At 45.3% G+C, this 23,303-nt stretch overlaps 2 protein-coding genes across 5 annotated transcripts; one reads left to right on the top strand and one right to left on the bottom strand.

Annotated features, from left to right (window-relative positions):
* Positions 1-1,626: 1,626 nt before the first annotated feature.
* On the bottom strand, positions 1,627-17,811 carry LOC123028112. Of its 4 annotated transcripts, none has more exons than XM_044439637.1 (3): positions 17,208-17,770; positions 10,877-10,974; positions 1,627-4,680 (listed from the first exon to the last, which is right to left on the bottom strand). In XM_044439637.1, the coding sequence occupies exons 1-3, from the start codon at positions 17,768-17,770 to the stop codon at positions 4,646-4,648; spliced, it is 696 nt and encodes a 231-aa protein (XP_044295572.1). In that variant the 3' UTR covers positions 1,627-4,645. The 4 variants fall into 4 exon arrangements, with proteins under 4 accessions (XP_044295572.1, XP_044295573.1, XP_044295571.1 ...); XM_044439638.1 differs by having other exon boundaries at positions 17,315-17,770; XM_044439636.1 differs by lacking the exon at positions 1,627-4,680 and adding an exon at positions 5,037-5,476 and having other exon boundaries at positions 17,315-17,811.
* On the top strand, positions 17,496-20,219 carry FOXE1 (forkhead box E1). The gene has a single exon (XM_044439634.1). The coding sequence runs from the start codon at positions 18,399-18,401 to the stop codon at positions 19,479-19,481; it is 1,083 nt and encodes a 360-aa protein (XP_044295569.1). The 5' UTR covers positions 17,496-18,398; the 3' UTR covers positions 19,482-20,219.
* The last annotated feature ends 3,084 nt before the right edge of the window (positions 20,220-23,303 follow it).

The following is a 23,303-nucleotide window of genomic DNA, read 5'->3' as shown; positions in this document are numbered from 1 at the left end:
CAAAAAAGAAAAAAGAAAAAAGGTCCGCATTCTTTGGATCTGGAAGCCAAAAAATGTAGAGGGCCTCATGTCAGGCCGGCAGCCAGCAGGTTAAACTCTGCTGCAGGTGTTAAACTTGGGAACCTCAAACTGAGCAAAGCTGAAGCAAAACTTGCAAAGTTGAGGGCAATCAAGCATAGTGAGCAACTTGCTGCCTCGGATTAGGAAAATGCTTTAGCCCTACCCTGAAGAAGTCAAGCTCTGTTTAGTACTGATATTTGCATCTCTGTTCCTGATTTGCTATGAAAAGGAGGATGATCACAACCACCCCAAAAATGTTGGGTTCCCCCATTTGCCATTTTGTGTGACACAGCACAGATTTGTAAAGAAGAACCCATAGACAGAATCCTCAAGGCAGGTGAGAATAGTCCTCATAGGTCCAGCGGATATGTGAGAGGACAGGGGATGCGTGGCTGCAGTCCCTGTCCTCACAGCTGGCAGGCTCCCTCACAACATGTACCTTGCAACCTTCCCCTTTTCCCCACCCACCTGAATGGTGGTGGTGCAACAGCAGGGGGCAAGGGCATGAATCCCGGAAGGCTGGGCAGGGGCAAAATTGGTGCCTGCCTCTGACCTATGGAAGCTCCTTTCTGACTTCCAGTTCTTTGGGGCATCCAGGCAAAACACAGCATGTGGCTGCAGCACAAACACGTAGCCCTTGCTTGCTCTCTCTCACACACAAATCACACTCTGCATTTGTCTACGCACAAACACCCTCCCTCCACTATGCTTGACAGGAGTGGTTCCTCTTACATTGGAAAGGGCAACAGAAGCAGGCCTGGCCCTGGGAAGGAGGGAACAGATTTAGCTCCTACCTAGGAGACATTCCAGAGCACATTTCTTGATTTTCTCCCATGTCATGGCTGCTCTTCGCTCCAGCGGAAGAAAGCCAAGCAATGCCACTGTGTGAGGACGAGAAATCTCCCCAGCAGTCCTCACTGAGAAGGTCCCCATGGGCAGAGGCCCAATGTGGGAGAGGCAGGCAACATGGCACCGGCAAGGAATCTCTGCAATACGTAGTCCTCCGCAGCCGCCTCATCTTCTCTTCCTTTGCCCATCATAGTAAGAGGCTGAGAGGTATTTGATACTGGTTCTAATATTAGACATTCAGGCCAGATTACCACAGGTATCTGTGGGACAGAGATCTTAAACATGTTTATTTATTCAGATTTATTTTTCAGTGCCCTTTAAGGGCAAAAGCTTCTCAAGACACAATGGACAAAGTAAGAATTGTACAAAGTGGATATAATCACAATAAAAGTAGACATAATAAAAGCAGCAAGCCACAGCCAGCACCCATGGATGATACTGTACCCACAAAGCTGTTTTCCTCTGTCCAAGGAAAAGAAGTAATCCCCCCATTTACTTGTGTGGCTGAGTGGGGGAAGCCCACCTTGTCAACCAATGGCTGGTGAGGAGACAAAATGTCCCCCTGAGACCCTTTGGGCAACAAGGCCCTTAGTGGGGCCTCAGCTGTGAAGTAAACACACAAGGTATGCTTAATGCACTCACAAACACCGATAAAAGGGCAGGTGCTCCCTACATTTTTGTCACTAGCCTTGCCCCATTTCCCATCCCTACCCTCCCATAGCTCACTTGTGATAGTGCCTAAGCTACTGTTTCAAAATGCCACCTGTGCCCACAGGTCCCAAAAGGTGGTGGCCCCATTCCACATGAAGGCCACTGAAAACAGGTGAGTTGCCAAAGCTTTCCTGAAGACCTGAGAAGAAGTCCGACAAACCCTAAGGAGATGTCAACCAGTGTATGCATTGTAAAACAATTCAATTTACAATTTTTCAGTGTTTCATTTCTTTTCCAGTAGCACAAAAATAGGGAACATTATCTAAAAAGCAAGCTAATTTTAAAATAAGTCTTTGTCTCAGAGCAATGCTTTAATTAAACTGGAAAATTGGAATCCCTTCTTCATTTCAGCCCCTTGTTTCAACTGTTTCTATGTATTTTTAAGGTAAAAAAAAAACAGCAACTCTTGAGTGTTATTTCTGGACTGTAAGCAATCAATATTCAAGAACAAATTTGGGGCACACTTCACCAGGAAGTTCTCCACCTGTGCAGCTTTTTGTGGGAACCATTTTATTGTCTCACTTTCTCACAAGAACAGAAAGAACGAACCCTAACAGGAAATGGCATCCTGATACCACCATGTCCAGTGCCACCTAGTGCCCAAACAGTTCTGTGACACAATCCACGCAACACCTGAAGCCCCTCTGATATTCATTTGCTTCAATGGGGCTTGCATGGGAAAACGCTGCAGTTGGCTGCACCCTTGGACAGATGGAGGCCCTGGGGCTAGCAAGTGCTGTTGGCAGCTTAATAACTGGAAATTCTGGCACGAGTACATATTTGAGAAAATTGGACTGCCAATGTTGGCCAAAATTAGTTTTCAAGTTCTTATTTGTCAAAAAAAAAAAACCCTGAAAAACATCGCCAAGGTTGTGTGCTCAGCATTATGCCAGTCCAAGTGCAGCGCCTTCTGCTGCCCCCTAAACTCATCCGCTTCTTTCATCAGCCGTTACTCTTCAGCGCATTTGTTAAGTCAATAGGCCTGATTCAGACGAGGCATAGCTAAAAGTGTTTGGCTTATTCGTCCCTTTTAGAAACGTTAATCCTCCTACCCACCCACCCTAATTCAGTTGACAAAAGGAAAGAGAAAATGTTTATAATATACCCCACACCTGATCCAGGGCCTGATTGCTTGTGGTGATGTGACATGGAGATGCCCTGGTGCTCGCTCGCCTTCCAGGACAGCAGGGGAGGAGAGAGCTTCTCTAAACAGAACTTTGTACTCTTAGCATTAATTCCCCCTAATAGCAAATTTGGGAGTTTGAGTGCCCATTAGTTGGGAGGGAGACAAAGGCACCAAAACACAAGGCAGTGGACTTCAGAAGTCCGTCTGAAAAGGGATTGGGAGGTGCTGTGACGTGGTGTCTCCAATCTTTCTTGGGGGAGTGATTTGCAAAGTTGATGCTAGGGGATTCCTGTTCAAAGCCATAGCTGTTGCCTGCGATGTCCCTTAGGGCTTCATCTCTAGGTACTACTCTATGTGGCTCTACCTTCAAATAAGTATTCAGACACTTCAGCTGGCCCTGGATGGTGTGGCCACAGTTTTTTGCCTGAGACGCCCCTATTAAAACAGCTTCACTGGCTACCAGTCTGTTTCTGGGCAGAATTCAAAGCAGCGGCTATGTCTCATAGCTCCATACTACACAACTGGAGAACACACTGCCTGAAAGACCACCCTCCCCTCTATGAGCCTGCCTGGCTCTTCAGATCATCTAGAGAAGCTATTTTTCAAAACAGGCCACCCTCAGAGGACTTTGGGTGGTAACACAAGTGAGGGCATTTAGAGTGGCCACTCCTAGGCTGTGGAACTCCTTGCCAAGGGAGGCTGGGCTCACTGCCTTTCTGTTTCCTTCTGCCAGCTGACAAAGACCTTTTTTTTTTTATCTGAACAGTCCTTTGGTGTATAAGCAGGCCTGTTGGGCTGGCTGTGTTTTGTCCGGTTACTGATATGTTTTCATTAATGTTTTAATACATTTGTTGGATTATTATGTTAACTGAGTTTTATTGTGGTGGGAAGCCACCTTTTATGGTAGAAAGGCAAGGTACAAACAAAATAAATCAACTAAGTCTTAAATTAAGAAAAGGGATTTTGGAAAAAGGCCTGACAGGCCTGTGACCTTCTAGACGTCCAGAGTGTTGTAAGATGTCCCCTGCCCCTGAGCCCAAGAGGCACTGCTGAGCTCTTCCTCCAGGATGCCTGGAGTACTCCTCATAGGGATTGGGAATATATTGGTCATTATTACTTCTGAGAGACACCATCATCATAATGGTTGGAACTGTAGAGAGAAAGCCTACAAGGAACTTGAGGAGTGTGTAAAGAGCTTCTCAAACCTGGGTGGTGAGGGGGCATAAGAATTGTAATACAACACATCTGAGTGGTGTCAGGTTGAAGCAGCATAATGCACTGGCCTATTTCAGATACAAACAGACATTCTGCTACCTTCTGAAATTCTTCTTGATTGAGACTAGACTGCCAAGAAGGAGAGGAGGGCTGGTTTTGTACATTACACAGTGGTGTTTCCAGGTTTAGAAATTTTATCTCATTCCCACAGAAGTTCATTGTATTTGTACTCACCTATGTAGCTAGGGAAATGTAAAAAGGACATATGCAGGGACATCCTAGTAATGGGAGGCTCTTGGTAATCTTAGAATTTGTGCCGTGCAAGTATCGCCTCTTTCCTTACAGTCACCCTGGATGTTGCCCATTGACTTTGTTCTGCAGCCAGCAAGGATGGGGAAAGTCAGACCATTGTCCACTAGTGGACTGTCTGGTGACTGCATGTTACTGGGATCTTGGTCTGGCCCAGCAAGATGATTCTGACATTTATACCCAAGAATGCACACTCAAGATCACCAAACATAGGTTAGAGGAGCTTCAAGTGTTAAAAGATCTTGTTTCTTCGGCACTCTTGTTTTGTAACTTCAAAAGGCAGTGCCAGATCACAGCGATTCTCACGGACACAAATTGGATCACTCAGGATGAAGGCAGCCCACTTTGTTTTAAGGGGAACCAGTCTCTTCTATGTCACCTTGAGCTGTTCGGCAATGGATATATTGGATCTATTGAGCAAAAATAAAAATAAACGAATTTAAAAAGTAAATGCCTGGTCCTAGCAGATTACCCACATAGCCCAAGATCTCATTTGTCATGATAGACTGTGATGGAATAGTTTTATAAATACATTGTTTTATATAATGTTGGCTTTAACTCTTGTGCTGAATGATAGTATAAATATTAAAAGCCATGTTAGATTGTCATAACACTTGTCATAGATGTGACTTCAGCTGATGCCAATGTGATTGCTTTGAGCCACACAGGAAATAAGAACTAGCAGGACTTGACTGGGTGCAGGAACATGCAGAGCAGCTCGCCGGGTCTGATCTATTGTGTTTTTTACAAGTAGCTACTGGTGGAGTTGAAAATCTGGCTCAAGTGGCTGTTTACATAAACCATGTTGTTCAGAAGAGTACTGTTAAAGTCAGTGGACTGTTGCTACTGAAAATGGCCTGTGGATTGCAGCTAAAGTTTTGGGTGGTTTTCTTTAGTGGTCAGTGCTGAAAATAGGCTTCGAGAGGTGCTTTCACAAGAAACACTCATCAGGGCCCCATGCGACTTCCCCCTCACTGTTCTTGCTGCTGCCTCTTTACTTGCCTGCATTTTCTGGGCCTAACCTACAAGAAGAAGGCCCAGAGAAGAAAGCTAAACAGGTAGCAATGATGCGGAAAACCGCAGCCAGGACCAAGAGAGCAGCATCAGCAGAAGTCCGCTTCTGGTACGTGAGCCACAGCAGGACACCAGCCCTGCTTAACCCTGTTTCTGCATTTTCCCGTCTGCAATTCAGGTGGCCATTTATATCTTGCAGAAAAGAGAGGAAACACATCATCAGAAATGGGGACAAAAGGGGATTCCAGGGTACATAAAGTCTGCATCTGTAAATTTATATTTACAGATGCAAATTTAGAAATAGTAATTATAATTTAAACAGAAATACAAGGTATCTCACTATAACAGGGAAGGCTGACCAGGTGATCCATGCCCAGGTGCTGCTGAAGGGTAACTTCAAGGCCCAGCTCTCCTTTCTATGGTTTGTTCCCTTTAAACCCAGCTTAAACTGGAAAGCTCTTCAAATAGAGGACTCTTCTTTGGCAGGCCTTTATAAAAGGCGGCTCCTATGAAGCGGGATACCTGCTCAGCCTGTGATTATTCCACAGAGAAGGAATACATTAATAAATATTAATTTGTCAACTTATATTCTGCCCCACAAAAGAGCTCATGTAACATATGTTCATCACAAAGCTCCCACTTACAGTTTAAATTCTATTTTGCTCTAACTTATCCTGTGCTTGGTCAGTCACACAGAAAGCCAAGCTGAATAAGGTCTTGGACTGTATTCTGGACAATATCTAGACTTTGATATGGCAGATCATCTGAATTAAGCAATTCAGCCATGAAAAACACCTCTTTAAGCAGGCTTGTACAACTAGATGTGTGTGTGGGCGGGGGGGGGGGGGGGGAGACAGAAATTTTTCATGAAACTGACAGAAATGGTTTTATGAAATGGGCTCTTGACCATTTTTTATTTATTATTTTATTTATTTAGGGGACTTCTATGCCGCCCCATTCGCTGAAGCCTTGGGGCAGCTCACAAACCATAAATAAATAGAATTCAATAAAACAATATGAATTAACAATATAAATTAAGTCGCCCTGGCCAAAGAATAAAATGAATAAATAATATTAACAATTAAAATAACATTTGAATAAAAAGGTATTCATCTGGAGCTGAAAAACAAATGACGGCGGCGCCAGGCGGACCTCTCTGGGGAGCGCATTCCATAGATTGGGCGCCACCGCAGAGAAAGCCCTCCTCCGAGTACTTACCCTCCCAATTTCCTTCACGGAGGGTTCCTGGAGAAGGGCCTCTCCCGCTGATCTGAAGGGGCGGGCGGGCGGGCATATATGGACGTAAGCGCTCCTTCAGGTAACCAGGACCCAAGCCATTAAGGGCTTTATTTTTCTGATGCTTCAGCATGTTCACTTGGGATAAGTCCCACTGAGCCCAGGGGGGCTTATTCCTGATTGGATGTGCATAGGATTACTGCTTACTGTGAGGCCACACAAGGGAGGGGGTGGGGCATGCTTAGATGTGGGGTCCACAGAAGTTGAGCAACCCTCCATGGGGCAGATGGCACCCATAGCCTGGAGTTTCCCATTCCCTCTGCTGCATTGGAGCCTGCATTTCAGTAATTTTGCAATACTAGACATTCTTCTTTGGGAAGCCTGCATAGGACCTAAAGACATATGGATCACTATAGGTTAACATTCACTCACTTTTAAAGAATTAAAGTTCCTTTGCCTTGAATTAAAATGTTTTCAGGAGTTATTTGTTTTATTTAAAGCTTTTATATACCATCCTCTACAATCCTATCGAGATGGTTTGCATTGCATGTTATCAGGTTGTCCAACACAGACAGGCCAAACAGGGATCCTCCTTTCTCAAGGAAAAGCCTGGCACCTGCAGCAGGTGAGATGATCCAGATCCGGTCCACAGCTGCGAGTTGCCTGGCCCTGATTTAAGTGTTGCTTCTCTAGTGAATTCATTAAAATGAAACAGCCTTATTTCAGGTCTGGGAACCAAAAGATAATGCATCCCAGTGCTTCAGCTCTACCATGTAATAACCCAGGAGAGGAAATTATGTGCATTATAATGTGCATTATGTAGGAGTTCCTACAATAAGGAAAACTAAATTCATTGATTTGGGTTTTGTTGTTCAGTTGACTACAGCTAAAGAGAATGCCTTCCTTGATACAGAAAGGATGTGTCCATGCACTCCTGGTTCTGTCTGCCTGGACAGAAAGAGAAAAGGAGAGCTATTCCGTCTATGAAGGGCTCTCTGGCCAGAGAAGAGAGGCCAGCCTTTGTGACCTCCTGCTGAAGTCAGGTGCCTGAGGCGGAGAGACCAGGCAGCATCTGCAGGTCGCAAGAGTGGAAGGACGCAGACAAGTGTCATACTGATGCTGCCTGGCAGGCCGAAGGAGAGACTGGCCAGGGTGCCCGCCCACAGCCGGTGTCCATCTCAAAAAGAGGCCTCCATGCCTACATGTTGCCAATCTTTTCAGTCTTTTAAGTAATGAAATCAGGACTCTCAAATCTCTTCCCCATGAAGGTCTCCCTCTGCACCACCCTTCTTTTTTCCTATGTTGAAAACTTACAAAAAGGCTTTGGGTTTTGAAACCAGTGGGCTGGTGTTTGTGTGTTCCTACCTCTTGTGAGCGGTTCGATTTGTATCTTACATTATTTTGTTGAACTCTTGTAAACTGCTTTGAATGCTGTGGTAGAAAAGCAGGGTATAAATCCTGTATATAATGGCAATCACTTCTCTTTCCCACAACTATCCAGAGTTTACAGATTTTCACTGCTGCTGAGCTCTGGGATTATATTTAAATTGCTGTTTTCAGCTGGTATATGGAGGCATTTTTATTATGTCTGGCTTTTCAGAAAAACCAACAGCTAGTTTTGTTTGCTTGGTGCCTTTCTTATGCAGTGAAGCTGCTCTGAGTGTCTGGAAAATTGAAAAGCGAGCTGGGGTACAAATAATAAATTGATTGACTGACACACCTTCCATGAGAAAGGTGTCTTTGCTATCCAAGCCAGCATAAAAAAGGAAAAGGGAAAAAAAGCTACAATTCAGCCTAGAATACAGGTTTCATCCCTGCTCAGACATGTGAGCACCACAGAAAACAAGCTGAATTGCCCCTCAACTCTTGCTGGCTCCCAGTGGTACTTTGTACTTAAAGAAAATTATTTCTATCTGAATCCAAATAAGCTCTTCTGCTTCCAAGTTGCCCACTACTTTCTGAGCAACCAAGGTTATCTGGACAGGAAATCTGAAGAAACCCTGCTGGGAGGCTTCCAGCACCATCCAATGCCCATCTAATTTACGTCGAAGTAAATCCCATTGAGTTCAATGAGACTTACTCCTAGGTCTGTGGTGTCTTTCTGGGGCTAATACGTGTTGTTTTCTAAATCAACAGGTTGCGGGTCTCTAGGACTGCTGCCTTTGAGCGCGGGGTTTTGTTCGGACCACACGCGATCAGAGACGGAATTCATCCACACGAGCCATCAACCTTGCGTCCTTCGGAAGGAAATCGCCTCTCCGCTGCTTCTTTCGGAGCGGCCCTCTCTCCAGATCGCCAGTGCAGGAGTATGGCTTTTCCTGGAGGGAAGAAATATCCGCAGACACCCCCACCCCGTATTTGTCTACCCCACTCTTACTAGGGCTCGATCCCAAGACTCTGGCACGGGCACCCTTTTTGAAGGGTGGCTTAGACAATCAAAGGCAATTCTAAATCGGCGCTTGGCCCGAATGTTGTGCCCCCGACGCAGCGGCTTAAGAGTTGCTGCTGATGGGGTCGGATCCGGAACAGGGACTCGGATGGGCTCATGCGCGATTTGGGATGCACGCCTGGGCGCGTGCTTACCCGAGAGCAAGTCCCAGGAACTCAGCCGGACCCAGCCCACCACCCTGCTTTAAACCCGGACAGGCGCGGGGTGCCCATCTTGCAAATCCAGGGATATGGTTAAAATTCCGACGAGCAGAAACGCGAGGATCCCTTTGAAAGTCAATCGCGTTAGAATAAGGGGGCGTCCGTTCACAAGGACTCGGCTGAGGGTGCGCAGAGCAAGGTCCAGATCACAAGCGCTGGCCTTGGCGAAAGTGAAGCCCCACAGACATGAATGGGATGGACTTACTTCCAAGGAAAATAAAGGTTGGGAGTAGGAGGGAAAGGATGGCGTCGCGGCCAAGTTAGGAGCCTGGCTCACAGCTTTATGTTCATTTTTCTCTTACGGCTTGGCATTGAGCGAGCGAGGGGCATTGAGCTCATCCGCAGAGGAAAGGGGGAGATTCGAAGAATGAGGTTTGCTTCCCGGCAAAACCCACCCCATTTTTAATATCCTTTTAAAAACAGGACGCATGTATTCATCATCCCACCTAAATAAAATGAAATAGCTGTGTCTTTATATTTAACGAACACTGTGCACAGCTCGTCAGATCGTATAAAATACAACCAACGTAACAATAAATACTACGCGCACCCAATCAACGGTAAATTAATGTCCTCCCCCAAAATAAACCTTTGCATTTGTCCCGACCAGCTTTTTCCAATTGCAGTCGTTGCTGCCAATAAATCCGATTTAAAAATCAGTCTAAAAGGGCGATGCCTTAATTACGACTATTCAAAATTCCATACAAGTTCTCATACAAGTTTGCCCAACTGTTGATTTGGATAATTTTATGTAATGGACCAGTACGGTTATTTTTGCTTTTTATAGTCTAAAAACGGGGTGGGAGCGCTAGACACACCTGCAGAATATCCGAAATAAGCAGCTGGAAAAGACAGAAGCAGCCAGAAGGGAGGAAAGTTTTATTCTTCAAATTACTGCACTGGACTACTTTGAGGGATAAAACTTTTCTTTCTTCCATCCTAAAACTTGTGCTTTCCCCCACTGCATAATCTGAAAGGGAAACTAACTCCTCGAAGTCCCTTTGGGAGCACAGGCTAATCCCATGCATGCTTACACGGATCCCACAAAGCTCCGCGAGCCACTCCCAGGCAAGTGGGTATGGGCTTGCCCCTTCGCCTTTAATGGACTGCTCTCTTCAATAAATGCCTGGCCTGCCGCCATCATCATCATGGTCCACAGAATGGCTGAATTCATGCTGATCCTTCCGTCTCTTTGAAACTAAACTCAGTGTTTCTTCTGATTTCTTTCCTATATCCCTTCATAAGCAATGACTTGTTTAACCAAGTAGGTCATGCCCTATTACATATACGTAATACATATTTAAATAGATCCTAGCAGGCATTAAAACTTTTCTAAAATGGAGATCTGGAGCTCGATCCAGATTTAGTTGTACTCAGAAATGAATGAGACTTCAGTTAATTTGGATGTACCTGCCCCATTGATTAGGAGGCAGATTAGATTAGAATACAACCAGACTAGCATCAAACCCACTTACAAGAATAACATAATTTACAGTTCAGCACACCTATTCCGACAGACTCTCTCTGGTGGCTGCACTAATGTGGTTACTCCAACAGTCTGGTAGTTTTTTGAGGCTGTTATCCTAGACTCGCTTACTTGGAAGGAAGCCCAGGTGTAGAGCTACTCCTGAGCAAAGATGCTCTCCTTTCACACAGAAAGAATGGGCCGATCATGTCCGGAGTAATTCAACGATCATAGACCATTACCTAGCAGCATCATGCAGGCGCTCTCCTGACACGGCTCTGCAAGGTGCTGGGATGGCCTGTGCTGCAGCCGAAGGGTTGTCCGGGGATGCCAGAGGGAGCTGAAAGGTAAAAGCATGTATGACTAAAGCTTACTGTGCCCAAATAGAAAATGTTTCCAACAGTGACCCAATCAAAGGGGGCAGTGGGTTTGTGCCGGGAGAATTGTTATGGCAGTTAATAAGCTGGAGTGGTGCAGGGTGCTGGAACTTGGGAAATCCAGGTTCAAGTCTCCCCTTGGCCATGAAGCTCATTGGGGGGTCTTTGGGCTGAGCCTAAACTCTCAACCTGACCTATGTCACAGGGTTCTTGTTGTGAGGATAAAATGGAGAGGAGGAGGAAGACTATGTAAGCTGTCTTAAAGTCTTTGCAGGAAAAAAGGTGGGACGTTAATACATAAATTATTGAATTGATTATATTATATTAATGTAATGGGACAATTATTGTTATTGTGTTCTGGCTTTAAGGAATTGGCTTACTTTGCACTTTACAGTTTAGATTGTGAGCTGTACACTGAATTCAACACCAGTTTTGTGTTATTCAATTGTATTCAGAATCTGCTCTGATCGCATTTCTGTTCAGCTGTGTATACTTTAAGCTATAAAACACTGCTCTAAATATATTGCAATAGTAACTGTGATCTAGTTGCAATTATTATTCTTATTATACTTACAGAAATAAAGCATTATTATTACTGAAATACAATTACATTTGTATCAAATTATAACGCCCCTCCAATGGCATGATGCACTCTCTCTTTCTACGTCAAAGACTTACTGAAGCAGAAAAGAAAGACTTTCGTTTTATTCAAAGGCATAAGGAGCGTGTTGGTCCATTAGAAAAAGAATTATGTGGCTTTCATAAGCATGAATTTGGGCAGGAACTTTCTTTTCTTTGCTTTAGATTTACAAACAAATCCTTTGTTTCCGTAGTACTCGGCAAAGACACGTGCAATATATCTGCATGTATTAGAAACAGGATGGATATAACATCTAAGCCCTGTTGACAGAGAGAGGTGGCCTCTCAAAAAGTATTTTTGTTTTAAAACATTCTATTTTGTCTCAGACAAATCTAGGTGAACTTTCTGTAATCAACAAAGCAAATTAACTAAAGCATGCTTTTCAGCATACCCCCTGCAATCGCAAAGTGGTTTCAGTTAGAAGGGCCATCGCTGACACAAAAACTCAGGACTATTTTTTATTTTTCTCATCATTTTCTCAAGAAAGGCACACACCAAGCAAACACAGTGTTCTGTTGCTGCTTCCTGAGCCAAAAAAAGAAGGAAAATTATTTCTTCCAGTGAAATCAATGGGAAGGGCTCAATTCTCTTTCATGTGATTCTATTTACAAAAATAGCCCATCTATGAAAATAAGAGGATACGTTTGTAACAGAACCCCTGAAGGAAGTGCTCCTTTTAGGCCCATGAGACAAACTGTTAAAAAGGCTTTTCGTGGAATATTAATAATTATGGGTAAAATGCAATGCAAGGTTACACAGAGGAAAAATAAATCCTACACCTCACAGCATTCCCCAGCCAAAGATTTTTTGTTCCTTGTAACATACATAGGATTGCATCCTAAGACAGTTATTGTTGCATAAACTCTCAAGCAAACCTTTTTGGCTCACGTAAACTCCAAAGGAATAGACCTTCATCAATCCAAGTGCCTGATTGAGACTGGAACCCACAGCCTGAATGTAATGAATGTAATGGTGCAGGCATAAGGGGCTTTGGGGGGTAGTATTTTTTTCTTACAGATCTTCTCAACTAACTGCCTTTTTAGAATCAGAAGTTCCGCTGTAGATCAGCTTGTTTCTTACGACTAGCTTTTCAACTCCCCTTTCCACCCCCTCAAGTACTGGTTTAGTTTTACAGGGAGAGAAGTCAAAAGTAAAGCTGCAACAGTCTAAACTCACCAGACAATAAAATACACAATTCTGCCTGGGTGCTGGTGCCCCTCCTTTGGAAATGAATGTTGCTTTCTGAATTCTCAGGGGTGCATTTCCAGGTACCACATTCTTCCTTGAAGTGTCAGTGGAAAATAGGAAAACCTGGATCCCTCCTACCTAAATACCCTTACAGTCTGCAGTTCTGTGTGCACCTTGGATTGAAAGTAAGCCCCTTAAACCCAGTGCAACTTATTTCCAAGTAAACACAGATATTTAGAACTGCTCTGGCATTCTCTTTTCAACTTTGGAAATGCTCTCAATGGAAACAGAGTAAACAGGATTAGAAAGAGAGGGAGGCAAATGCAAATTAATATGTTAAGGATCCACAGTTGCAAATTCCACTTCTTTAAAATCACAAACCTTACCAACAGGGCAATTCTATACCCATCTATTCAAGATTAAGTCTCACTAATGATATAAGGCTGCAATTGCATGCATGTTTAGACTGAAGTCCTACAGTTCCCAGCATACTCTCAACTATTCTTCTGTTTAAACATTCATAAGATTGTGCCTAAATTGTATTAATCTTCAGCTTATGAGTTTAGAGTTGTATATAGTTTACATACCAGATGTCTAACCTATGCTGTGGCTTCTACCAAATATTTGTGTGTGTTTCTCCCCTTTCACCTAATCATCAAAACTTGGCAGTCCCTTATTTTGATTCCAGATCCTTTTCTCTCTAGCTCCCTTCCCCATAATCCATGGATGTACTCCCATTCGATTTTTCTGGCTGTATACATCTGAAGCAATACTACAGCTGCATTGTGTCAGTCCTTTGCCTTTTTACTTTTATCATGGTTACAAATAAATGCAACAGGAGAGAATTACATTCAAGGCTTCTTTCTCAATACATTCCCTATCTGTAATACTCAATATCTGTCCTAGGTTGAAGTGCCAATTCTACGCTTGTTTACCTGGGAGTAAGGGGAAAATTCAGCAGTACCTGCCTTTGATTAAAGATGCATCAAAGCAGGCTGAACAACTACAAATAGACACACAAAAACAATGGACTTTAAAATATATATTTATATGCCATCATTTTTTCTCTTTGCAAGGAATGCAGGGCAGCAAGCATGCCCCTTCTCCTCTTCTATTTTACTCTCATGGCAACTGTGTGAAGTAAGTTTGGCTAACTTAAAGTTACCCAGTGAGCTTCATAGCCAAGTGAGGACTAGAACACAGATTTTTGAGTCCCATCCCAGTCCTCTAAGCTCTTATGTCACACTGACTCAGTTTATTCAGAAGTAAGTAATGAAAATCAATTACTTACTTCTGAATAAACATGGATGGTATCATACTAAAGAAGTGGCCAGATGGCTTTGGGATGCTCAGAAGTAGTGCTTGAGATATGGAATGCCTTTTCTTCTTCTCTCTCTTCCTTGGCCTAGAAAAGGTGGACTGCATCTGAACATGGAAGTTTCATTTAAGTTGCAGTTCGAAGTCAATTTATGTTTGGGAGTAACTGCATTGAGTTCAATGAAAATGACTCCTGGATAAACTTGAGTATTACCACTAATATGTTTAGGATTCCATTGTTAGTTGTTAAAACATCACATTTGCATGCTCCAAGATATCCTTGACTGCCTTGCCCAAATTGGGATAATCCAGATGTGATTTGTTGGACAATAGACTCTATTACATTTTAGCCAGCATGCCATCCATCATATCTGGAGGGTCTCATGTTGCACAAAGTTGTTGTAGACATTATCTCTCAATACTGCTCCCTACTTGAACTGCATTATTAGTTGATTTTAACTTTCTGCTCCAGCAAATGCAGTTCGAGACCCCTCAGTGTGAAAAAGTCTCCCTCTCTTATGGCTTGTCTCACAATGGTGTCTAGGATAACTTTGCAGATAACGTAGCCAACTTACATCTGCAACTTTATAAAGTTCAGGTGATTGGATCCTGCTGAAATAGGGTGATAAGACCAGTGGCACTGGTGCTAGGTTGTATGTTCTCAAACTGAGCCATAGATGACTTCCTAACACCAGATATAAATATAATTAGCTTGTCTGCTTATTAAGATCATTCAGAGACTGTCAGCCTGTTTTAAACTTAGTTTGGACAAGGCTTTCTTAGAGCAGACTTAAGAGGCCTTCTTTGTCTCCTCTTGGATGGTTTTCCGCTGAATTGTCAAGACTTTCCAGTTCAGAAGGGCCTCTGGCCCTTAAAGGCAACTGGTAAAATCTAATGTATATTCTTAGAGAAAACCTATTGAAATGACTATGCCAAGTTAGTCATGATGAACTTCAGTCCCATTTATTTCAATGGTCTACTCTGAGTAAGAAAGATACCAGATTTTACCCTAATGCTACAATCTTATCTATGGCAACTCAAAAGTAAGTCCCACTGTGTTATTTTATCCCAAGCAAGAGCATATTACATCTTCACTGCAGTTGTTTTATCTTCTTGTTGTTGCTGTTGTTTTTTACCTTCTAAGCCATTATTCTTGGGTTTTTGTTTTGTTTGTTTTTTGATGCACTTCATTATTCTTGTTTTATGTATCTCAGACTAGACAAAGAATGATGGGCTATAAATATTTCAAAGTACTTTTTTCTCCCTGTCTCTGCCACATTACAGTACAATAAACACATAGCCCATTGAGTTCAATGTACCTTCCATAGGAGGTTCAACATTTATTCAGTAACCCTGGCATAATAGGAAAGGGTTGTCAGAGTCTCTTGGTTACCACTCTACTCGGTTGCCTCTCTTGGCCATTTCAAACAAGATCATACTTTATTTAGCCAAATTAATAAATAGAAGAGATTCACTCTTCCAGATTGTATCCAAAATGAACATGAGTTATATGATGGACTGTAAAAAGTTCAAAGAAATTTCACATTTTACTTCAGAAAAGGTACTGTGACATAGAAGGCTGAATTCTAAAATTTCATTTCAGAATCATAACATATCATATCATAACATTCTTCCTGAAGTTTATATAGTGTGCGGTTTGATTGCTGTGTACCATGCAGTGGTTGATTGATATTTTACAGTCACATCATATTTTTGTTATTCTTGTAAGGTACTTTAAGTATTATGGCTGGAAGCAACATAAACATTTGCTTAGTAAAGGAGCAAGACAGAAAGATCAAAACAATGGTCCAACTTCTACTGTCAGCCTTTCCCAACTACGCATCCTCCAAGGAGGATGGAGTACAACTCCCATCACCCCAACTGCTTGGGATGATGGGCATTGTGGTCCAACTCATTGGCAGGGTGTCTGGTTGGGGAGGGCTATTCCAGCCCAACCCCCATCCTTCCCAACCATGGCTGGACAGATGATTCTGGGAAGACCACAAGCAGGGCTTGACAGTGAGAGTAGTCCCCACTGCCTCAGAGTCGCTGCTCTCTGCTTCTGGATCTGGAGGTCCCTTTCACTAGCTCTGCCATCTAGCCAATAGCCATGTAGGGACTCATTCTTCGTATCTGCCCTCAGATCCTGTCAAAACCATCTAAATCACTGCACATCACCATATCATGTGGTGGAGAGGCCTTTGCCTCCCCTTCTTTCACCCATTCTGAAATGCCTGCCCATGGGTTTCCTGGGGTACCCCTGTGTACACACACTGCTGCTTCAAGCCCGGTGTCCTCTTTCTCCACAGCATCCAGGATTTCATGAACTGCAACTGGACACCTCTCTGGCCATCTTTTCTTTCAAATGAAACTAAACTTAAACAACTCACACACAACATTCACCAGGCATATAAAGTCCTGAAGAGCTTGGGTGAGCGGCTGAGATGTGGAGGGACCCCATTCTCTTCCATACTCAGGGGACAGGGGGGACAAGTACCTGTGTACCACTAACTGACTTGCTTTCTCTGTTGCATAGAAAAGAAAGACAACCACCTGCATCTATCTTGCCTGTTTGGTCCTTAGCAGTTGCAGCTCCATCGGTAAGGCAATTCACTGCACTGTTCCAGCGGTGGCTGATGGGGCAGGGGAAGCCTTGCATATGCGTGGATGCAAAGCACACCAAGTTAACAGTGCAGGTCCAATCCGAATTCCCATCAGCCCAATGGGGCATTCTCCTAGTTAAGCAAATAAAGGATAACAGCCTAAGCATTTCATGTCACCACAGATTTAACTGAGTGCCAGACTCACTGAACAAAGCCAGAGGAAACACAGCCTGGGATTGAGCTGCTTCCTTTGCTTTCCCTGGCACGACTGAGCGTGCAAACGGTCATTTGCACTGCCTGCCTGCAAACCCCCCTTCCAATTCCCAAACGGCCATATACTGAGCCAGGGGCAGGGTAGGCAAGTTATGCCTTAAAGTAAGACTCCTACTCACTAGGCAGGATGAATCACTGAACTAGGTCGCAAGTGTTCAGAAATAAAGGTACATACACGCCCGTGTGAACCGGCGTCAGTGCACAGTCCATGGCAAACCCGGGTCTGTTCCCACATCGCCTGTGAAAGCGCCCCACCGGGCAGCCGATCGAACATGCGCGCACCTCTGTCCAGGCGGGCCGAGCCTGCAAGCGCTGCCTCTTGCGCGCCGTCGGTTGCCGCCCCTCTTCCCTTGGGCGTCTCTCGCCGCCTTCCTTCGGACGAGGCGGGGAAAGACCGGGCAGCCGCGCACGCCTCCACCTCTCCCGTTGCCGACGCCTCCCGCCGGCTCCTGCCCTGGGACAGGCCCCTCCCTCCTGGCAACCCCTCTCAGCAAAGCCCTGTGGGTCTGCTGCGCCCCCGGCATTCTCATCGGGGAGGCTGCTGCTCGGGCAAGCTGCGTCTCCACCCGTCCCTTTAAGGCACCGGCAGCTGCCAGGGAGTGCCGCCGGCCGGCTCGCTGCCCAGGTGCGGAGAGCGCGGCGGGCAGGCAGAGGCACCTCATGCACGGAGAGTCCCTCTGCTGTCCGGCTGGCTCTTCCCGAGGTCTCGGGCTCCAGGGGGAGGTTCGTCGTCCCCATTTGCCTGTGCGCTCCCTGAGGAACAGTAAGTGGACGCTCATTCACGCCTCGACGCGCGGCAGCTGCCGAGTAAGGAAGCCTCCTCGGTGCTTCTCCTCGCGTCGCAAGAACCTTGGAGACTCGAGGTGCCGAGGATCCAGTCTTCTCGCTCAGCGACCAACTTCCAGTGCTGCGGTCTTTTTCAAGGCGGCGTCAAGGCAGCGCTTCCCAATTCCCTGTGCGGGACAAACTGGGAGCCGGTCCCTCAGGCGCAGTGAACACGTTAACTACGATTTCCGTCGACGCCTGCAGTAGCAGCGATCCTCGGCGATCACCTCGGTTTTAGGCGCTCCTGACGTTGTAGATCCAGCCTCCTGCTGCAGCTTTGATTTGCCCCGACGTCCACGCTGTCTGTGAGGAGGGAGTCTCTTGGCATCACTCTCCGATCACGTCGGGCTCCAAAGCCGGCCGGAATCTCCCTTCCAACTCCTTTTCCATCAGCAGCCTGATAAGCCGGGCTGCATTGGAGACCCTCCTTCGGACGGCAGCAAGGAGCAGCGAGGCTGGCGCGTCCCCATCGCAAGAGGTGCCCGTGGTTTTCCAGGAACCCGCGTCGCCGCCGCCGTCGGTGCCAGGGCCAGCGCCTGGGATGACGGCTGAGAGCCCCCAATCGTCGACCTGCGCGACGAGCCACACGGACCCCGAGGCTGGGGCCGGGGCCCGGTTGCCGGCGTTGGTGAAGGTGGAGGAGCCGGCGCCTCCAGGAGAAGCCTTGGAGCCCGAGCCGTCGGAAGAGGAAGCGGCAGCGCTGGGCGGCTCGCGCCCTGCCGGGCGCCGCAGGAAACGGCCTGTGCAGCGCGGGAAGCCGCCCTATAGCTATATCGCGCTCATCGCCATGGCCATCGCGCACGCCCCGGAGCGGCGCCTAACGCTGGGCGGCATCTACCGGTTCATCACCGAGCGCTTCCCTTTCTACCGCGACGGGCCGCGCAAGTGGCAGAACAGCATTCGTCACAACCTCACGCTCAACGACTGCTTCGTCAAGGTGCCCCGAGAGCCCGGCCGGCCGGGCAAAGGCAGCTACTGGGCCCTCGACCCGCACGCCCGGGACATGTTCGAGAGCGGCAGCTTCTTGCGCCGCCGGAAGCGCTTCAAGCGCAGCGATCTGTCCACGTACCCAGCCTACATGCACGAGGCGCAGGCCCAGTCCGTCGGGCCTCCTCTGAACACGGCCTACGCGTCTCCCGCCGCCCTCTGCTACCCGTCCCAGCCGCCCCTCTTCAGCTTGGGCCCCCTGATGGCGCAGCCGAGCCCCGAGCTGGCCCAGCAGCACAGCCCGGACATAGCACCCTCCCCCGGCAACGCCTGCTCCTTCGCGGGATCTGCGGCCTATCCCAGTCAAGGCTGCGCGGCAGGCCCTGGCCTCCCCAGGCCGCACAATGCCGTGCCCTACTCGTACCCGCTCTCCGGGGCCCAGCAGCTCCAGGTTAACCAAGGCTCTTACTCCCAGAGCAACAGCAACCACCTCTTTGGAGCGTCTGCCCGCCTCGGGATGCCTGCCTCGCCCCCACTCAGTAGCGACACTATGGATTTCTATGGCAGGATGTCGCCTAGTTCCTACAGCTCGTTAGCCCATGGGTACAACGCCAGCGGGCAGCTCGGCAGCCCCAGTGCTTACCTGCGGCATGCTGCCTATTCCAGCAACATGGAAAGATTTGTTTCTGCTATCTGAAGTCCAGGAGGAAATTGGGTTCTGTGAAGACACCGATGTGGGGCCAGGGGACAAGTTCTTTTGTGCCCCTCTGTTGGCCTAGATCATATAGGCGTGTCAACCTTGCACTGTGGAGAGGCCTGTGGTATTCCTCTGTCTGATGCAACTGTCCGGAAGTCTCCTGTCAGAACCACAGTTAAGAGACCCAAGAGGAGCAGGATGGTGGAGAGGTGGTCCACTGTTCTCAGCCACCATAAAAACCTATATTTCTGAAGTTAGTGCACTACGTGATATGGAGCTTTTGATTAAGGGGCAGAGGATGGATATTTAGAGGGCACAGGGAAGCATTTTTAAGGCAAGCCTGTGAAGTCTGAAAATGGCCTCTTGCAAGAATTGCAAAATAGTCGGGTTTTTCCTGGGCTTTCCCATTCCTGTTATTTCTCATCCACTTGACTTTGTGGGTTCCCTGCCTTTCCAAAGTTATGTGCTGCAACAGTAGTTTCAGTAAATAGCAATAGCCAGTCTCTCTTTTTCTGTTTCCATTCTTTTTGCCTAGCCGGATTACTAACAAGTTGTGAATAAGTAGTAGGTGTGTGCTTAATACCCTCGATTACAAGTATTCAGTGACTCACAAAATCATTTGAACTAATAAATATGGGGTCAATGAATCATACTTCCTTCTGGTACATAAGGCAAAAGCTCTATTTAGTTCTGTTTTCTGATGGCTTTGGGAATGCAATAAATAACTTTTAAAACCAATGTTGTTGGACAGATCTTTGATTTTATCTGATGTGTAGTTTTTTGTTATAACAAGCACAGCAACCTATCTCCACACCTCTGTGCTAATTGTTCACTGACTCCTTTATCTGCATTTAGCTTCCAGTCAGTTGTCTGGAATTTTGCTGTGTTTAGTAATCCATAGTTAGCAGCCATGTAATCAGATGTTTGAAGATATGATAGAGGAAAATTTCTAATTCACTCCTTCATATTCCTAGAAACAAATGTCTTGAAAGAGGATGGATCTTTTCTCATATCTTGTAATGTGTTTCCCCCCTTTTCAGCTTATGATCTTCTTGTCTAGAAATATGTATTCAAAGCCTAATATACAAAAGTTTTTATAATTTGTAATAAAATATAAATACATCCAAATGTTTATTGGGAAAGGGAGACCAAGATATAACCCAGAAACCTAGATATAATAGAAGAGGCAAGTAAGCGAGTAGAAAACTAGAAGAGGTAAGTAGAAAGGTTGCAGAATGAAAGGTGCAAGTAATACAAGAGCTACCCTGTTTGCTGCTGCATTAGAGATCCAATCAGGTTATCTGGTTAATAACCTTGGCAATCCTGACTCAAAAGCTGCATTACTAGAACTGTAGAGACCATGCATCCAGTTAGCAGAGCATGGCTGGAAAAAAACCAAACTAGGATTCACAGGGATCCCGTGCTGTACAAATTCAGACTTCAGGGATTGCACATTGCATTTTTGAATGTTCCTGCAAGTCAAAACAGAAATATCTCCTTGTCATGCAGAAGAATTCTAGCTAGCTGCCTCCTACCTAATTTTCTACACATGGGGAGTTTATACAGAGAGCATTCAAACATGCCACCCCCACCTGCAGTTTAACATGGTACAGTTGTAGGATTTCTGGATTATAAGATTCATACAGTTCACATGCAAACAACATGTGTCTGGTCTGCAAGTGCTTGGAAGTATTTCCCCTTAAGAGAAGTAAGAACTATTTTGCTGCACCAAACTGTGAGCCAACTAGTCCAGCATTCTTAAGACAGCGGCTAGCTGGTTACTTGGAAGTAGGATGTGAAGCTTGTGGTGGCCTTTCTCTGTAGTTTGTCCCCAGTGTCTCTGCACATGCTGCAAAATATACTATCTATGAATATCAGGGTTCCTTTACCCATGGTAACTGATAACCATGGAGAGACTTCTTGTCCTCCAGCTTGTGTCTAATCTCCAATGCTTTTAAAAATCTATCTGAGCTAGTGGTCATCACCAATCCTTATAGCAACACCCACATTCCATAAGTAAATTATGTCTTGTGTGAAGAAATACTTTCTTTGGTCAGGCCTGAATCTCCTGCCAGTCAACTTCATTCAGTTCCAGTGTTTTGACAGTTGAAGTTGTTTTTCTTCAACCATGTACCAATTCTGTTGATGCTTGTATATTCTGCCTGATGTGTCCTCTGAAGAATGGATTGCAAGTCCAGGATTCTGCATTGTACAAAAGGTCTGCAAGCTTCTGTGCCAAAATCTCACTGGATTCTGTGATATGAATAAATTACATGGCATTGGGTAATTTTGCATATTCTTGCATCCTTTTGGCTGCATGATTTTGTCAGGATTTTATTTTCTCAATAACTGGATTTTTTTCCTCTTTATTTCATCTACTTTTTGGGGCCATGGACCTTAGGAGGCACACTGGCCCACAGATGTAATATATGCATGCACAGTGCCGAAGAGAATATTAAAAGGTGGTGAGCCAGTGGGGGCGGGGGATAACTGGATATTCCAAATGAAGAATTTCTATCCCTTAAGCTGTGGAATACACCAGAATAAAGATTGTTCCCAAAGTTTCCAAACCCTCTATGTTTTAAAGTATTCAGTATAATATTTTTAAAACTGCCCACATGAGCGAACCATATGGAAGAAAAACATTTTTTTAAAGGAAAGTTCAGAGGATTTATCATTAGCAAGTAAATGAATTTCAGAACAATAAAACTAATTTTTGCTTGATAGAATTTGCAAAATTGTTGAGATGACCAGCTAGGTATGATATTTAAGAGTGGTATCCACATTCTTTTGAAGTCAGCAGCAGAACGCGTGTGTATTGACAACTCAAGGGTGCATGCACACAGTCACTGTGAGCATGGGTTTATATTTGTTTATCAAACCTTTTTCATCAAGCATGCAAGCACAGTCTTGTTCCTTCAGGTCGCTAGAGCGTAGGCTACTTTTAACAGAAAGATTGTCCAAGCATCCCGGTCACTGGATGCGGCAATCTGAGCATCAGGAGGGGCTTTGTTTCCAAAATAGTTAAAAGTGCTCTCCTATGTACATTTCCTTGGCTGGAGAATGCTGGGGGTTGTAGGACTTTTTTCCTGTCTAAATATGTACTGGATTGTTCCCTAAGACAGGATTCTTGCAGACCACTTTGCTCAGTATGCTGGCCATTTCAATTAGCAGGATCAGTTTCAAGTCTACGGTGAATCCCAGTGGATGCATCACCACCAGTTCTTTTTTCTCCTTTCCCTTTTATTAAGAAGAAATAAAGCCATGAGGAGAGGGAAAGAGAGAACCTGTGAGAGAAGATGGGTGAACATCAAGGCTTTTATTGATGCTTGAGGAGTAAGGTGAATTCCTAGCTAAAAAGGTTGAAGATTACTAGAGCTGGGCAGTGGGAACAGTCAGATTTCAAGGCTTGGGGGCGGGGGAGGTGTAGTGGTTCCCTGGATCCCATTGGGGACTATTCTCTCTCTCTCTCTCTCTCTCTCTCTCTCTCTCTCTCTCTCTCTCTCTGCAACTGAATATGCTACCTAGTAAGGACTTTGCATGCAGCCCTGTAGAGGACACATGCAGTTAAATGTTGTGAGGTCATCATGGGGGTGAACTGAGGACCACATTTGCTTCTTGAGGTATTTCCTGTTTCTTAAGGACACAGTTGCTTCTTTTTAGGCTATTTGGATTCTGGTTGTTACTGTAATAGTAAAGCCATGTGTCTGGGAGAGCAGGGAGAGTAAAAAAAAATTCCACAGTTAGGCAATGCTTTGAATCAAACCCACAAAAATGCCTAAGAATAATATCGAAGACAATCTTTCTTTCTTACCATGAATA

Source organism: Varanus komodoensis, unplaced genomic scaffold (genome assembly GCF_004798865.1).
Source record: "Varanus komodoensis strain SLA01 unplaced genomic scaffold, ASM479886v1 scaffold35, whole genome shotgun sequence".
Classification (NCBI taxonomy): domain Eukaryota; kingdom Metazoa; phylum Chordata; class Lepidosauria; order Squamata; family Varanidae; genus Varanus; species Varanus komodoensis.
This window is presented reverse-complemented; position numbering and strand designations above follow the sequence as displayed.